General features: G+C 44.5%; 1 protein-coding gene across 2 annotated transcripts in view; it reads right to left on the minus strand.

The window, feature by feature from the left end:
* FBLN5 (fibulin 5) overlaps window positions 1-17,717 on the minus strand; it is a 390,190-nt gene extending 372,473 nt beyond the window's left edge. Inside the window, exon 1 of one of the 2 annotated variants that reach the window (XM_078660068.1) lies at window positions 17,470-17,717. In XM_078660068.1, the coding sequence (XP_078516194.1) occupies window positions 17,470-17,483 (14 nt within the window). In that variant the 5' untranslated portion in view covers window positions 17,484-17,717. The remainder of the gene's footprint in view (window positions 1-17,469) is intronic. The other variant, XM_078660067.1, reaches the window with a different exon arrangement.
* Between the last annotated feature and the right edge of the window lie 971 nt (window positions 17,718-18,688).

The following is an 18,688-nucleotide window of genomic DNA, read 5'->3' on the forward strand; positions in this document are numbered from 1 at the left end:
AATTCTTTCTCTATTTTCTCTAGGTCAAATGATTAAAAATAAGTGCATGTTACCCAAACACGCGTGCCTGTTCCCACCTGTACACATTAAGCCCTGGTTGGCAAGTAGAGGCCACCACAACACTTCTGCAACCCACGTTGCCTGTTTCTTCAAACCAACTGAATTGTACATTTCTATACACCAGACTTCTCCAACGAGTAGCTCAGGAGTTACTGGTAGCTCTTCAGCTACTATAAGTAGCTTGGCTGTGTGCAGCCTAGCACAATAAATTTGAAGCTTTTGCTTGGTTGATTTAATGTATACGATGGCCACTAATGTAACCTTGTCTGATGAGGTCAGTTTTATAACTCTAATAATATTAATAGCTCAGGATGATTTTCATTGAACATAATTATTTCTTACAACAGAAAACGTCGGGGTCCCCTGCTATCCAAACTTTAGGAAGGTTTAGGAAGCCCATCTGCATTGTCAGTGCTTGTTAAATATGAAGAATATTTCTGCCCATTGACAACTAACTCTATGATGTCATTTATTACTTTCAGGAATATTGTTGCCTATATTTCTACTCATTCTTTAAAGTCATCCACAGGAACTCTATTGGGTCTTGGGCTGCTGCGCTGTTGCAGAAATGTGGTGATTTTACTTAGAAACTGAGATCTACAATAGATTGGAACTGCTCTACATCTGTTACATCTGCTTCCGGCTTTACCCTCTTGATGTTCACTTGGTTAGCACCATAGAGGTAGGTAAGTTAATCTTCACTTTCACTAGCCAAAATATCAGCCTTAGTCTGACGTAGCCCATACTTGTTACCAAACTAACAATTGTTATAGAGTAGGAGATATGGCCTAAAGGCTAGAGAGCTTCCTATCTTGGAAAAAAGCGAATACTAAATGAGCCGCAAGAGGCGCTCATTTATTATTTACGGCTCCTTGAAGGTGTGCCCCATAATGCCCTGCAAGGCTGTTTATATGTTTTTTCTAAGCTTAGTGATGTCCCTAGAAGGGGCAGGGGCACCACCATGCTTTTTAACATTGTGTGGTGAATGCGGGGAGTGCAGAAGCCCTCCAGAAACGAATTAAAAAATCAGAAAGTCTCTTGGGTCATTAAATCATTGACTACAAAAGAACTTACCATATTTTTAAAGACCCGCTTAGCTGGAGCTCTATGCCCAACTCCCCACAGACAGCCAACCCTCCGCTCCGCACGGCTGAAGACCATGTGTGGCATAGGGGTGGTGGCAGGGCTTGGCCACAGCCCCTCAAAGTCAAGCAACCCCAAACATCGCACTGCCATCGCGACCCCAACCGGCTACTCACCTGGCAACCATAGTGGGTACCGGTGGGAGCCAGCATTCACACCTTATCTTTTTTAGGGGGCCACGAGGTCAGCCACCGGGCCCCAGCTGGCTACCTTTGCAGGGGCCAGTCCTTTTAAAAAAATATTCTGGCGGGTGCTCCATTGCCCATATGGGGCACTCACACTGCTGGCTTTATGCGGAGGGACACTGGGGTAGATTTAAACCCCCAGCCAACTCCACAGTCAGCACCATTGTGGGTGCTGGCGTGAGCTGGGACATGTTCCTGTCCGGTTGGGAGCAGCATTTTTTCTAGGGACCTCACCATGCTAGGCAAAAAAATTAAATAGTCTTGCAGGGCATTATAGGGCAAGAAGCAGTGAATAATAAATGGGCAGTTCCTGCTGCTCATTTATTATTCACTTATTTCTGTAAATATTGTTGTGGGTGTTCTGGTGCCCACCCACATTATATCTGTTGTTTGGGGGCAGCGGGGGGCCCAGGGCACCTGCGGTCCCAGCGAGCACCCACAGTGGGTACCGGCGGGAGCTGGCATTTTTTTCCTATATGTGTGCCCCAGTGCTCACCAGCTTAACTTATTTGGGGATCTGTGAGGAGAGTCCTTAGGCCCCTATGACCATAGCTGGCTCAACTGGTAGTAGCGGGCTCTTTTTAAAAATGTCTAGTGGGTGCCCCATTGCCCACATGGAAACAGGGGTTCCAGTGGATAGTAAGAAAAAAGTATTTAAGCAATATATATGCACAATCGCGATAGATTTGTGAAGGATCTGATAATACCCGAGAACAAAATAAACTTTCTACACAGTTTGCTCTATGATGTTTATATAAACACACAGTAATTAGTATAAACACTTTCTTAAATTCAAAAAGCGGAATACTTTGTGCATTGTGTCCCCAAGTGAAATGGAACCAAAAACGTGACTATATACAATGAACAGTTTCCAAGAGGTTTCCAAAAATTCCAAGAAACGACCCATCAATATACATTTTTACAGCCTAGTTAGACAGTGACACTAGCTGTGAGATGGTCTGTTCTATACACTTGTCGAGTCTTCCTCACTGTGAGAACCCGGCCGGGTCCTCACTTGAGTTTTTTCCTTCACTTTCCACGGGGCTAATCACGTTCACACAGGCTTCGCCCCTTTTACCAACCAGATGTCCCTACACTAGGAGTCCTGAAGAGACCCCACATTCACAGAAGGGTCGAAACGCCGTTCACAAGTTTATAGAACAGACCATCTCACAGCTAGTGTCACAGTATATCTAGGCTGTAAAAATGTATATTGATGGGTCGTTTCTTGGAATTCATGGAAACCTCTCGTAAACTGTTCATTGTATATAGTCACATTTTTTGTTCCATTTCACTTTGGGACACAATGCACAAAGTATTCCACTTTTTGAATTTAAGAAAGTGTTATACTATTTACTGTGTGTTTATATAAACATCATAGAGCAATCTGTGTAGAAAGTTTATTTTGTTCTCGGATATTATTAGATCCTTCACAAATCTATCCCGATTGTGCATATACATTGCTTAAATAATTTTTTCTTATTATCTACTGGAACCGCTATTTCCTTGTATATAACTAGTACCCTGGTTCCTTGTGAGTAGGGTTCCCCTGTCTTAAGTTGTGGCCAGTGCCTACCTGGGGCACCAACACTGCTGGCTCCAAATGGTACAAAAGGGGGTGGTGATGGACGGAGCACCTGAACCAATCGAACACTCACACCCAGTCAAAAGATCTGGGTTTGATCCATCACTGTTCTTTAGCCCACTCTGCCACCTCAGTTCAGACATGGCTATATGCAAATCAGTCTGACCCTGTGCCTCATGGGAACAGTCCAGCCCAAACTGCCAAGCCATGCCTTCCCTGGACCTGAAACAAGCTTCCGAGGACCGGTTTCTGGCATTCCAGCCGTCTTCAGCCCGGCTTGCTTGAATCCAGTGGCAAAGTGAGCAAGGGACTCACGTCTGAGCATACCCTGCCACACTTATGGCGGCCAAAGCGGTACAAAAGGGGGTGGTGATGGACGGAGCACCTGAACCAATCGAACACTCACACCCAGTCAAAAGATCTGGGTTTGATCCATCACCGTTCTTTAGCCCACTCTGCCACCCCAGTTCAGACATGGCTATATGCAAATCAGTCTGACCCTGTGCCTCATGGGAACAGTCCAGCCCAAACCGCCAAGCCATGCCTTCCCTGGCCCTGAAACAAGCTTCCGAGGACCGGTTTCTGGCATTCCACCCGTCTTCAGCCCGGCTTGCTTGAATCCAGTGGCAAAGTGAGCAAGGGACTCACCTCTGAGCATACCCTGCCACACTTATGGCGGCCAAAGCGGTACAAAAGGGGGTGTTGATGGACGGAGCACCTGAACCAATCGAACACTCACACACAGTCAAAAGATCTGGGTTTGATCCATCACTGTTCTTTAGCCCACTCTGCCACCCCAGTTCAGACATGGCTATATGCAAATCAGTCTGACCCTGTGCCTCATGGGAACAGTCCAGCCCAAACTGCCAAGCCATGCCTTCCCTGGCCCTGAAACAAGCTTCCGAGGACCGGTTTCTGGCATTCCACCCGTCTTCAGCCCGGCTTGCTTGAATCCAGTGGCAAAGTGAGCAAGGGACTCACGTCTGAGCATACCCTGCCACACTTATGGCGGCCAAAGCGGTACAAAAGGGGGTGGTGATGGATGGAGCACCTGAACCAATCGAACACTCACACCCAGTCAAAAGATCTGGGTTTGATCCATCACCGTTCTTTAGCCCACTCTGCCACCCCAGTTCAGACATGGCTATATGCAAATCAGTCTGACCCTGTGCCTCATGGGAACAGTCCAGCCCAAACTGCCAAGCCATGTCTTCCCTGGACCTGAAACAAGCTTCTGAGGAACGGTTTCTGGCATTCCATCCGTCTTCAGCCCGGCTTGCTTGAATCCAGTGGCAAAGTGAGCAAGGGACTCACGTCTGAGCATACCCTGCCACACTTATGGCGGCCAAAGCGGTACAAAAGGGGGTGGTGATGGACGGAGCACCTGAACCAATCGAACACTCACATCCAGTCAAAAGATCTGGGTTTGATCCATCACCGTTCTTTAGCCCACTCTGCCACCCCAGTTCAGACATGGCTATATGCAAATCAGTCTGACCCTGTGCCTCATGGGAACAGTCCAGCCCACACTGCCAAGCCATGCCTTCCCTGGACCTGAAACAATCTTCCGAGGACAGGTTTCTGGCATTCCAGCCGTCTTCAGCCCGGCTTGCTTGAATCCAGTGGCAAAGTGAGCAGGGGACTCACGTCTGAGCATACCCTGCCACACTTATGGCGGCCAAAGCGGTACAAAAGGGGGTGGTGATGGACGGAGCACCTGAACCAATCGAACACTCACACCCAGTCAAAAGATCTGGGTTTGATCCATCACCGTTCTTTAGCCCACTCTGCCACCCCAGTTCAGACATGGCTATATGCAAATCAGTCTGACCCTGTGCCTCATGGGAACAGTCCAGCCCAAACTGCCAAGCCATGCCTTCCCTGGACCTGAAACAAGCTTCCGAGGACCGGTTTCTGGCATTCCAGCCGTCTTCAGCCCGGCTTGCTTGAATCCAGTGGCAAAGTGAGCAGGGGACACACGTCTGAGCATACCCTGCCACACTTATGGCGGCCAAAGCGGTACAAAAGGGGGTGGTGATGGACGGAGCACCTGAACCAATCGAACACTCACACCCAGTCAAAAGATCTGGGTTTGATCCAATTGGGGATGCTGGAATAGCCTTAAGGCCCTTGTGGCCCCAGCCAGCTCCACAGCCAGCTCCACAGTCAGCACCACACAGGGTGCTGGCGGGGTCAACGCCTTTTGTTGCTCCCACCTAGGCAGGAGCAGCATTGTTTACTGCTTCCGCGGCGGGAGCAAAGTTTTGTTCCCTACCCAGGAGAGTGCGGGCGCTGTATATGGGTGTGCACCCTTGTACACTGTACAGTATTTGACTCCACCCAATGGTGTCTCCAGGGCTGTTATCAAATTTGGCCTCAAGGATGGGGCCTGCGAGCCTGAGAAGGCTCAAGAAGGTGGGGTGCATACGCCTGTTGTGACGCTTGCGCCAAGAAACGACCAACGGACGGTAAGTAAAATGAAGTATTTTACTACAAGCACAACTTGGCATCAGACCACCTAAATGACCCAGCTGCAACTGTCGATCGTGGAGTGACGTCCGCTTCACATTCTACACACGAACAAAGAACATGGAGAAAGAACGTAGAGAGCATGGAAGCTCCAACAAAGGTAAGAGAAATAATATTATAACATTATCTAGCATTGTAACATTAAGTGGCATCATTGTTACATTAAGTTGCATCACAACACATCCTCTCCTTTTAATATAAAATAAAGAAAACAAAGAAGAAAGAAGACAACAACAAATACGAAGAAAAACATAAAAAAAAGAAGAGGAAAAATAAAGTGATCTAACATAATCCTGAAGATACACAGGTGGTCTGCGATTCCTAATAGACAACTCAACATCAGGAAAGTTAGACAAACCAGCGCGGCCCTATCCCCTGATTCCTTGGGAAGAAGAAAACAACTCATTAGAATGTGAAACATCTTCAACAACTTTAGAACGTGAATCATTCCCAATAACTTTATCGGGCATATACATCACTCCCAAACAGCCTTCATCATCTGTGGAACACTTGGAAATAGATCCACCTTTTTGGTACAAAGCCACTCTGCGTAAATTCCAATGCGCTCCTCCTTCGATAACAACAAAATACCTTCCCACAATGACAACCCTGAAAGGTCTTTTGAACTTAATGAGACCACCTTTTATCCTGCCAGACTTCAACTTGACCCAGTCACCAACTGAGATCTTAGAAGGAAGAACATCAAAAATAGGATCATCTCCAGAGGATACACAATTTTTGAGCCAGATGGGACAAGACGTGAGCCAGGAAGACGCCCTCTCATAATAAAAAACTGAGGCTTCAAGGTAACACTATGAGGAGTCGTGCAATAAACCCACAACATGTCTTGAACAAGACATTTGGGAGCCAACCCATTGGCTAAGGCGAGTTGTAAGGTACCTTTGACAAGTCTGTTCGCCCTTTCCACAATCCCATTTCCCATAGGATTGTAAAGAGAAGTACATGAATGCCTCACGCCACACTTCTCAAGAAAGCACCAAATCTCCCCAGAATTTAGTTGAGTCCCATTGTCAGTAAGTAAAACTTGTGGAATACCCTCACGCAAAAATAAAATTTCCAACACACCAATCGTAGAATTTGTAGTAACATCCTTCAAGAATTCAAGATGCACCCATCTCGAGTGCACATCCACAGCAGCAAACTGCATGTCTAGGGAAAACTCAGAAAGAGGGCCAATAAAATCAAGACAAATAGTGTGCCACGGTTCACCAGGATCCTCAATGTGGCCCATCAAACTCTGAGAACCAACTTTCAATCGCTTCTCGCTCTCCTTACAGAGTGAACAATCAGCCACCCAAACCCTAAGCTGATCATCCATGGCAGGCCACCAAAATTCTTGCTTAATTCGTCTGACAGTCATACCTTGGCCCAAATGACCCTCATGTGCAAGTTTAAAAATGTGCAATCTAAGGGCAGCCGGGGGCACAAATCTCTCACCTCTCATAACAACATCTTTACCACTCAGAGATAATTCATTCAAAAGTTTCCAATAGGGCTTAACTGATGCTGACACCATACTCTCACGAGGTGAACCTTTCTTAATAAGAGCAATAACATCTTGCAAAACAGAATCACTGATCATGGCCTCAGACCACTGTATTTTAGAAAAAGACCCCAATATGCATTCACAAACATCAAAAACAAAAGCAACAGCTTCTTCACTTTCCAGTTTGTTGACCACCTCCTTGTCAACCGTATCCCAATCAAGTGACATACGCGACAAGCAATCAGCTTGTAGATTTCTCCAGCCATGAATAAACTCCACATCATAGAGGTACTCTTGTAACCTTGCAGCAAACCTAGCAAGACACGCTGAACGCTTTCCAGCGCCTCCTGCTGACAGGATTTTTATTAGAGACTTGTGATCGGTCCTTAACACAAATTTAGATCCCCACAAATATACTCGGAAATACTCTACTCCCCAAGCTGCAGTAAGAGCTTCACGTTCTATTACCGTCTATTACCGAATAATTCCTTTCAGCTTGAGTTAGAGTTATTGATGCATATGCAATTTTCCTCTCAGTGCCCCTCTAAGTTGGGATAGTACCACATCAATGCCAGTAAGACTAGCATCAACTGTGAGAAACGACTTACAGCAAGCACTGAAAGGCGCAAAACTTCCAGCATTAAAAATGTGCACCTTAATTTTTGAGAAAGCATCAGACTGATCACTGCCCTAATCAAATTTGCAACCTTTGCGAAGAAATTTCCTTAAAGGTTCAGATAAATCAGCAAATCCACGCACAAATTTAGCATAATATTCAACAAGGCCCAGAAAAGACCTGAGCTGGTCCTTTTCCCTTGGAGGAGGAGCATTTCTTATGGCTTCCAACAGATTATTTTTGGGAGAGATGCCACCGCTAGGGATTGAGTACCCCAAACAGTAAACTTGACTAGTGAGAAAGTGACATTTTTCTTTGTTAACTGTGAGACCCTGTTGCTCCAGCTTCCACAAAACTTGCCTAAGAGTTGCATTATGTTCCTGAGTAGTCTTTCCTAAAATCAATATATCGTCTTGAAAGTAGACTACACCAGACTGTCCTTTGAGCATATTCAACATCGTTCTTTGGAAGACACTTGCAGCCGAAGCTAGCCCAAAGGGCATGCGAGTGAACTGAAAAATGCCTTCCGTTGTGATAAATGCTGTAAGAGACTTGGAGTCTGGATGCAATCTGATCTGGTGGTAAGCACTTCTCAAATCAATCTTGGAGAAATACTTACCACCCCCAACAGACTGCAACAACTCATTAATGTTTGGCAGTGGAAACGTGTCTGTAACTATGTCTCTATTTAAAGACCTACGGTCAATGCAGAAACGGAGATGGCCATCTGATTTGAGTGTTAAAATTACCAGAGAAATCCAAGAGGATGCCTCCACAGGTTCAATGACTCTAGATTTCAATAAATCATCCAACAGATTTTTAAGACCCTGTCTCACAGACAGAGGAACTTTCCTACGTTTTTTGTTGTACCGGGAATGCATTGGGCTTGTGAATTATCTCATGCTGATACCCTTTGACACAACCAAGTCTATCCTCAAAGACTCGGTGGGCATCTTGAAGAATATCATGAACTTGGATGTCTTGTTCTACTTCCATAATTTGATAAGAAGCTCTCGGATTGATGACAACATGCAGGTCATATTGGGGCATCCAACCAAGGATTGGGCGCCCTCTTTGGCAACATAGATTTTCCCATGGGTGAGTCAAAAGTAATCTAAGTAGACCTGTACCCCAAGACATCTATAGACTGGCCCTGATAGCCAACTGGGTTAATATCCTTGTTCAACAAGGAAACCCCCTCACAAGTAGTTCAAAACAAAGACTCTGGAATAATCGTGAACATGGACCCAGAGTCCACCATTAATGTGATATCTTTACCACAAACATTAAATACAGCAGTGGGTCTATTTAATCTAGGCAAATCTTGAGCGGCTCCCACTATAGTTTTATTGCACATCTCCCCAACAACTAAGACCTTGTTTACTGTTGTTTTGTAATCATCACTCTGTTGTACTACATTCACTTTGGACTTGGACCTATCAGACAAATCAGATTGCCTACACATCCTAGCATAGTGCCCTTTTCGCCCACACCGTGGCAATTTTGATCAATCGCAAAATATCTTTTTTAAATCAGTTAGATGGTATTGACTGCCACAACGCAAACACTCTCTGGTCTTAAGTTTAGGTGTAGCCCCAAAAACATTGGGAGGTTTAAAACTTTTTTTAGAAACAGCATTAACATCAACATAGTCATCTTTAATTTCAACATCCCCTATTTCTTGTGACAGTCTGTCCTTCTTGCTCAATTCTTTAATGCACTTTTGAGATTCTTCAATGACTTTAGCCATATCGATGGCATCTTTCAAGGAAGGGTCTTTGGCAGCCCACAACCTTTCTTGTATCTTTCTGTCACGGCATTGAACGATCAACTGATCATGGATCAGTGCTTCTGTCATGGTCCCAAAGCATCACTTGACTGACAGTTCACGTAACGGAGACAAAATCATCAATGCTTTCTCCCTCAAGTTGCGACCGAGTATAAAATTTATATCTAACTAAAACCAAATTAATTTCTTTATAAAACCTTGTTTCAAGTCTCTTAATAGCTTCCTTAAATACATCATCCATAGGTTGTCCATTAGGTCCCATGGCCACAGGTAAATATTTAAACACACATTGACCTTCCGTACCCAATGCGCTCAATAACAAAGCTTTTTTCCTGTCAGGGGGAAAATTGTTACCATCCTAAGCTACAATATAGTTATGAAGCATTTCAATCCAATCTTCCAAAATGATTGGTGGTGTACCTGGTTGCGAGAGAAACATTGGTGGAATAATCACATTAGAGGTATGGTAGACATGTTACAAATAGGTGAAAAAATGTGAGCAATACACAGTGAGAAGAAACGTTGGGTACAGAAAAAACTAATAGCATGGATTAATAATGACATGGTGTGCAGATCACTGTAGTTGACTGCACTGAATAATGCACAACGTGAGTTGACAAGATGATGCAGTACCGGAGTACACCACAAGATGTGATCTGGTGGTAAGCACTTCTCAAATCAATCTTGGAGAAATACTTCCCACCCCCAACAGACTGCAATAACTCAATGTTTGGCAGTGGAAACATGTCTGTAACTATATCTCTATTTAAAGACCTACGGTCAATGCAGAAACGGAGACAGTCATCTGAGTTGAGTGTCAAAAGTACCAGAGAAATCCAAGAGGATGCCTCCACAGGTTCAATGACTCGGATTGACTCCAGATTTCAATATTCCATTCAACAGATCATTAAGACCCTGTCTCACAGACAGAGGAACTTTCCTAAGTTTGTGTTGTACCGGGCAATCATTGGGCTTGAGAATGATCTCATGCTGATACCCTTTGACACAACCAAGTCTATCCTCAAAGACTCTGTGGGCATCTTGAAGAATATCATGAACTTGGATTTCATATTCTACTACCATAATTTGATTTGAAGCTCTCGGATTGATGACAATATGCAGGTCATATTGGTGCATCCAACCAAGGATTGGGGGGCCCTCTTTAGCAACATAGATTTTCCCATGGGTGGTACGTGAGTCAAAAGTAATCTGACCAGACATGTACCCCAAGACATATATAGACTGGCCCTGATAGCCGCTGGGTTTTCAAAGCCTGAGTTGTGCGTTCCAGTGATGCGGTGGACAGAAGGTGGCGTCAGGGGCTTGCTCGAGAAGGCGGCACGCGACTCAAACGGTCACGCAAATCCGAAAACACCACAAAAGAGCAAAATACATCAAAAAGAAGCCATCAAGAAGAGCAGAACAGCGTCAGAGGCGTAAACAGCCAGACACCTCATCCAGAAGAGCAAGAACTATGGAAGTCAGCACTGAAGAAGAATACGATGAAAAATGGCGCCAGGTTGTGCTCAGAAGAGTAGAAGATCGTCGCCAAAATTGTTGTGACCCTTGCTCCAAGAAACGGCCAACAGACGGTAAGTAAAATGAAGTATTTTACTACAAGCACAACCTGGCATCCGACCACCTCAATGACCCAGCTGCAACGGTCGATCGTGGAGTGCCGTCAGCTTCACATTCTACATACGAACAAAGAACATGGAGAAAGAACGTAGAGAGCATGGAAGCTCCAACAAAGGTAAGAGAAATAATAATATAACATTAAGTAGCATTGTAACATTAAGTGGCATCATTGTAACATTAAGTTGCATCACAACACACTCCCTCCCCTTCAATAATATTGCCAGGCCCCAAGGCCCCCGAGCTGCAACTAGTGCATGGGGGCTTCATGCCCCCCACCCCTTTCAACATTGTGTTGGTCCACTGTTGGTAAATGGCTCGGCGACGGTGGCCGCACACCCCCATCTCCTTTCACATATGTGCAGGTCCGTCCCAGGGGATGTGGTCCCCAGGGATATATTCGGCTCTTGAAGGGGGGACTCATGCCCCCCCTCCCTTTCACTATTATGCCGGTCCCTGGGGTCATAAATGACCTGGGGAAGGGATCCACGAACGTCCCTCCCCTTTGTTAATGTCGTCGGGCTGGGGGGGTTGGGGTCCCCGGGGCAGTAATTGACTCGGGGACCGAGGCCGTATACATGTCCCCTCTCCAATATATATTTTGTTTGAGTGCAGGCCCTGGCCCAGCCCAGGGCAGGGGTCATTTTACTTTTAAGAAAATGAAGGGAAGCTGCAATTTTGGTTTGTTTTTTACCCAATTCCGCAGGAGTACCTCAGGATCGTGTAAAAAACTTTTTTTTTAAATGAAGGGCCCCAGGGATGGTCTTTTAGTGACCTGCCCACAAGGGCTAGCGGGCTGGGTATTCCTACCCTGACCAATTACATTGTTTTTTTTGTTTGCACATTTTCAGGACAGGGCACTAATTGTCCCTGAATTCCCGTAATGGCTGCTGCAACATTATTGTTCATATGGGGGCCAGCCAGTCAGTGTGCTCGCTCCCACTCGACCCTCATTCCCACAGGAGCAAGATGGCCCAAGAGAAAAAAAGCCTCTTCAGGTAATTTGTACACTCATTTGTTTTAAGTTGTGCGTGAAGGACACTTGTCCCTCGAGCCCAACCATCCAAATATACAAATATTTTTTAACCTTCATTTCTCAAAAACTACTGAACGGATTTACACCAAACCACAAAAAGCACATTTTCTGGGCCAAGATCTATCTTCCTGCTAAATTGTGTGCCATTCCTTTCAGAAGTATCATATTCCCAAAAAATCTATGGAAAATTCATGGATATTTTGGGTTCTGGGACCCCCCCCTTTTTCTCAGGTTCCGCTTGATGGCTCACCCCAATACTCAGAGCCTGTGTGGTTCCTGGCAATCAAGAATCACCCCTACCTCGCACTCCTTTTAATTTTCCTTGAATAATTAATCCACATAAATTCGTTGCTTTCATGAATTTTTATTTTCAAGTATTTTCGTTATTTTCAATGGTCATACGTTTTGTATCTTGTATTGTTTTCATACAATTTCTCATGCATTAGAAAAGGAGTGCAGAATCACGTCCCAATTGGATTTTTTGTCACCCCAATTCTCCAGGAAGGATCTAACTAGAAAAGAGCACTTTTTTGGAAAGTTGTGTTAGGATTATTCAAACTGCCCCAAAGTTATTAGCAAACCAGGTTCAGGTTCAGAAAGCTTTATTCGGTGTGTATAGTACAACCATAACAGCGACAAAAGCAAAAAAAGTACATGCAATTACACAGGAATCAAAAATACAAGATTATTATTATTTACAAATGGCATAAGCAATAAATAGCACTTGAAGGGAAACATCCTTGCTAAAATATAATCAAGGTTTTTACTAAAGTGACATGTGCATAAAGAGAAAGAGCTCAGATTTGCAACAGTACAACGCATAGTGAGCGTATTCATATTCTCATGCAAAGTGGCTAAGGCAAATAAAAAGCCGATACTCACTATAATGTCAGAGTCAAAGACTCGACTTAGTACCCCGACTATATACACATAAATGTAAACTAGCGTGTACTTATCCCAGAAAACCAGTTGGAAATTGTTATAATACTATTGATTTCCTGGCTGCTCTGCATTTTAATAAAAATAGTGCAACCCGGAAACAAATATCTGTATTCTCAAGAGTACACAATAAATTCATTGCATCCACTGTTTTACGTACATTGTATTTTAAAAAGATAGGCTTCAATAAAATGTCCTAAGAGAGGAATAAAATGTACAAAATAGTAAAAAATGACAACAACTCTGGTTGGAAGTATTGTCACAGGGACATTTCATAGAAGACCTTTCTCCTATCTCTGGGAAGGATACTAAGTGATCATAGCAAACCAAAAAAGGCATTTCCTATGGAAATGCAGACCTTACTTATAACTACCCAGTGGTAACTGTCACTGGGTAATCTATATAGTATGTTGTCAGTGAACTCATGAATGCCAGGATAATCTTTGCTTACATTTAGCTGTTTTTCCCCTCTTGTTTAACTTTTGTTTGATGAAATGTGCATACTCCCTGATGGGGCTAGGCAGGCCATTTGCTCCTTCTTCTATCATTCCAAATCCAAATAACTGACTAACCTATCCACCACTTAAAATGTACTTGCAGGTTTCACTATACTAATTCAACACTAATCCTCTATGGGTCCCGGAGTAGCGTGCTACTCGCCGAAAAAGCGCTTTGACGCCTCGTCAGGGGTAGTAAGCGCTATATAAATGCAATTACAATACAATACAATACATTTTGCAGGGGCCCACTGAGCCTCTGTCCTCTCACTGTTACACCAATAACTGTACCTAGGGAGTTTGCACTGACAGTAGATTGTCTCGAATCCCAATGTGTATGGGGTCACTTAGATGCCCTAAATGTCAGCAAGGTGGTTTTGAGTATCCAGCATTATTTAGGGGAGGAAATATCATTGTGAAAGATCTGGTTTTGTAGGAAGTGATAAAAAGTTTGGTTTCATTTGCAGCGTCCATTGACTCCAGAGGTTAAGGGGAGTTAAAAGGATAGGCATTGATCATGAGTTAATTCTGCGAAGCAGACGCATGGTCTAGGGTGCAATGGCCAAAGTGTTGTCACTGGTACAAGACGATTAGGTTTCAATTCCAGACTTCCGAAGTTGACCATACATGATCCTCGACAAATCACTTTTATTTGTTCGTCTAACCGCCAACAAGAATGCTTCAAAATATACTGAATGGCGTCTTACACTCAGCATACAAGAACCAGACATCTACACATAATTCATCACAAAATTACCCCGAAACTAGTCCCAGGATGCTTGGTTACGGTCCAGAGAAGACCTGTCCTGCAGTTCAGGCTGGACTGTTCTCATGAGGAGCAGGGTCAAGACTGATTTGCATATGAAATTGGAGATAAATGTCCTGTTATGTATGAAACATGCAATTGTGATGTGACGTTGGCTGAGATAACTACCGCTGTCACGTGTCCTTGTGTTCCTTTTTTCCTTTTCAATGAAAAGATGTTTTTAAAAAAAGACTGATTTGCATATGGCTAGGTCCAAACTGGGGTGCCATAGTGAGCAAAAGAAAAATGGATTAAACCCAGATCTCGACTGGGGGTAAGTGATTGAAAAGTTTCAGCACTTCATCCATCATCTTGTTGCATTTGCTATGTTTGCACCACTAAGTGGCCAAAGGTATGCCCAGACGTGGGTCCCTTGCTTGCTGTACCATTGGATTCAGGCTAGCCTGGCTGATATGGGGTGATATCCCGCAACCGGTCCTAGGATGCTTGTTTACGGTCCACGGAGGACCTAGCCTGGCAGTTCGGACTGGAATGTTCCCATGAGGAGCTGGGTCTAGACTGATTTGCATATGGCTGGTTCCAAAATGGGGTGTAATAGAGAGCAAAAGAACAAATGGATTAAACACAGATCTCTAGACTGGGGGTGAGTGGATGGAAAGTTTCACTACTCTGTCCATCATCTTGCTGTGTTTGCTATCTACACAGAATTCTTCATTTTTACCCTTATGTCTGTGGTGCTTGTAATTAGACCAGGTGGGAAAACTACACGTTGACACTGGTCTGCTGCCAACCTGTACCTTAAAGCCCACAGGAGGGCTGATGGCCCCTCAGTTGTATATCACTTTCTGTCTTTGGCCTTTGGTCGACTCAGCCCCAGCTCTCCTGGCCTTTCAGAGACACTGGCTTGTTTTGAAAGCACTCTGTCCTACAGGTCAGATCTCATTGGCACTAATCCCCATTCGCACACAATTTCTTTTCAGAGGCAGGCTTTCTTTGCCATGAAGCCAAAGACACATACACACGAAAAAAGTTGGGCCAAAACACTCACACAAAATAAACAGTTCATCACTCAACTCTCTCCAGTGATCTTACGTGATAAGTAAACCAAAAGATTGTTTTAAAGTAAATGAACGATCTTTCCCAACAATATTCTTAACTAGCAGATGGCAAACCTACAATACGATGAAAAGTAAAGTTTGCATGCTAATAGAGTGAATGAGTCATGTATGACTGCCCCCCTTATGTCTCTCGCTCAGTGCCTCTCTCGAAAATTATGAAGCCATTTAATGTATAATTCCCAAATTGACTGGTCTCTCTTTTGGCCAACTTGTCCTTTCGGTCTCCAACGGTTCGTCTAAAAGCTATAACCGGGATAATGCGAAACTGGCCATCGACCATTCTCGGTAGCGAGGCCCTGGAATGAATGGGCACGCAGCATGCGCTTGAGGAGGGCAGGAATGGCAGTCTTCCTGTAGATGCCAGGCAATGTTGTCTCATCGGAAACTGCTGATATTGAGGTCAAAAGTAATTGTTTATTTCGCATTTTTTTACAATGCGGTCTTTTCTACAGGTCTTTGGTCAGTGACAACCCGTTCTGTCTTTCAGCACAGTCACGTGGAAGCAAGAAATGCATCTCAATTACCTCCTTCAGAGGCAGAGTTTGACAGCTGCGCTCAGCTGTGTGTTATCCGTGTCAGCTGGCAGTCACCGACCAGGGCTGGCCCGGAAACAGAAAGAGACGAAGGTCTACCGCCCCGCCAACAGGTTCAAAATGACAACAGGAGGTCCCCAAACCTGCCCGAGGAAGCCTCATTGTCTTAGTTCATGCAGTAGTGTGTGGTGATACTTTATGCCAGTCCGGTCATGCTAGGTACAACTTGTTACGCTATGGTATGTTTTGTTATTTTAGCCGAGCTGTTGGAGGTTATTATGTCTATGTTCAGTACTAGTGTTCAAAGGAGTTAAAAACTCTTATTAAAAACGAAAATGTTGTGCTATATCAGTACAGTAGTGCTTCACACTGTAGTGTGCATCATTATAGAATTGGCTTATGTTGCCATGTTAGTACAACCATACTTCCTACGTGATGCTATGTTATCTTTATCTATGTTATGTTAGTGTAGCCATACTTCATGCATGATGTCATGTTATACATTAGCCATGCTGCAAAGTTGATGGGCCGCCATGTTATGGCTAATACAGCCTGTTCTATGTTGTGATTTAAGTTATTCCAGTCGTATGTGTTACAACATAGGTGGTGTTTCATGCCAGACTTTCCTAATGCCAACAATAGTCCAGTCGAACCCATTAAACTGCCCGTATTTGTACAAGGAATCTCATGTAGTGCATATAAGTGGCATTATCCATCTAACCTTTTCAACCTAGACTATTTTTTGATGTGCAAATCTATTTCCTGGAGTTTGAGCATAATTTGGTTTCAGAGAATAACCTTGGTCCGTAGTAAGGTTTGTTCACTTCCATATATTTTATGGAGAAATCAAATTCAGGGGCAGCATTATCCGAACAGAGTAAGTCTTTTTCTTTCTCGAGTTCAAGGGGACTCGGATTTCGTCCCAGCATCTTGGACGAAAACAACTGCTGAAAGAACTTTTCCCCGGTGCCGATAAAATTCTACGCACGCACTTCACAAGACGCGGTGGCTTAAAGAGACAAAGACCCCTTCCTTAGCAATACTAAATAAAGTGTTTTTGCTTACGTAACCATAACATGTTCGACACATTAAAAGCATTTTCCATGAAGAAAAATATTTCAAAGCATCCCCCAAAGAACTTCTCAGCGTAACGTAAAAGTTACTCTGTTATGTCATTTTAGGTAGAGTATAGGTATATTATGTTTAGTCAAGATGCGTTTGCACCATGCTATGTATTGGGTTGGGTTGTGATTCGCGTGCATAAGTATCTTCAAGTGAGCAGCTGTCAATTGTGCAGCAGGTGCAGACGCACCGGGATCTTCGCGTCCCAAAAAGTCCCAACTACATCTACATTTTACTACCCAGCTAAAGCTGGCGATGTACATGCTCGCATTACAACCTAAATCATCCTTGCGACGCCACTGCTCTTCTTCGAAATCATTTTGGTTTTCAATAAAACTGAAGGGTATACGCATTTAAGACAAGCATCTTTCTTGCACTGACACGACGAAGAACTTAATGGAGGGCTTACCTCATGCTTGGCATGCTCAAAGTCTTGTGTTGTATACTCTTCCTTCTCTCTCAAAGTCTGTTTTCAGGACAGCGCCGCACCTGGACGGACAAGGACCCTCCTCTGTGAAGCGCCCACCGGAAGTCGCCGGGACCCGAAGTGCGCAGAGCGGCGAGCGGCGAGCGGCAGCGAACAACGGAGCCGAGGCGACGGGCCGCGCGCTGACTGGGACACTGGCGCGAGCCCAGCGCGGCCACCTGGTTTTGCTTAGCGCTCCTCGGTGATTCTGCATCAAACCAATTGGGGGAGGAATGCTAAAAATGAACACTTCGTTTTCTAAGTCTGCTCAACAATGCTTCTGGGGGCCCCAGTCTGGGGACGGCTGGTTTATATCACCAGCTGGCCCAGACGGGCCACTACAATCTCGAGGAGCCTGCCAAGAATAGGAGGGATAGCTTAGGTCCCAAGGAAAAAAAAGAAAAAAAAATACACACTCCCAGACTGAGCGCCTTGGTGCACTTCCAACCTCTGGACTGCACAAATACAAAATCCTTTTTTTTAAAAAAAAAAATACAGCGCTTCATGGCGATGTCAAGAGGTTTCTGATGGCGCCAAATACTTTGGCTTACAAGGAGATGGAGGCAGGGATTGATAAAGGACGTTGCTTAAAATCACACAGTGTTCAAGTAGAGATGCCGAAATTATACGCCAGATCGCCTTGTACCAGTCTTCAATGTACCCACTAGGCCTATCATCATCTCTGGCTCTTAATGAAGGACAGTCCAATTTTATAGCATGTGGGAAGCAAAATAATGGCTACATTTGAAGTTGTGGATCTATTCTGGCAGAGAAAGAAACAGAGTGGTCATGTAAACTATGTGAGGAGAGCACACACAGTGTTTACAAGGGAGCGCCTGGCAAACCCGTATATGGTGTATCCGTGTTATTTGTCTCTAATGTTTTCGTACGTCATTGTATTGGTTGCCAAGCAGTAGTTCTATATCTCAGGGTTTCTAGTATTTCACATTGCTCCTGTATTTCTTGGTGCATTTTGTCCGTACAATAGATGTCCTGCACGAGTGCTGCTGTGTAGAAGATTCTGGAGTCGGCTCGTGCTGTGATGTAATCAGTGAAATGTTGGGAAGGGGCTGGGCGGCAGGTGGAAGGAGGAGTCTGGAGAACTAGGGCTCTGGTGCAGAAGCAGAAAGAGGCCGAGGCCAGCGGGACACTGTTTTTCCCA

The sequence above is a fragment of the Lissotriton helveticus genome, chromosome 9 (assembly GCF_964261635.1).
Source record: "Lissotriton helveticus chromosome 9, aLisHel1.1, whole genome shotgun sequence".
NCBI classification, from domain to species: domain Eukaryota; kingdom Metazoa; phylum Chordata; class Amphibia; order Caudata; family Salamandridae; genus Lissotriton; species Lissotriton helveticus.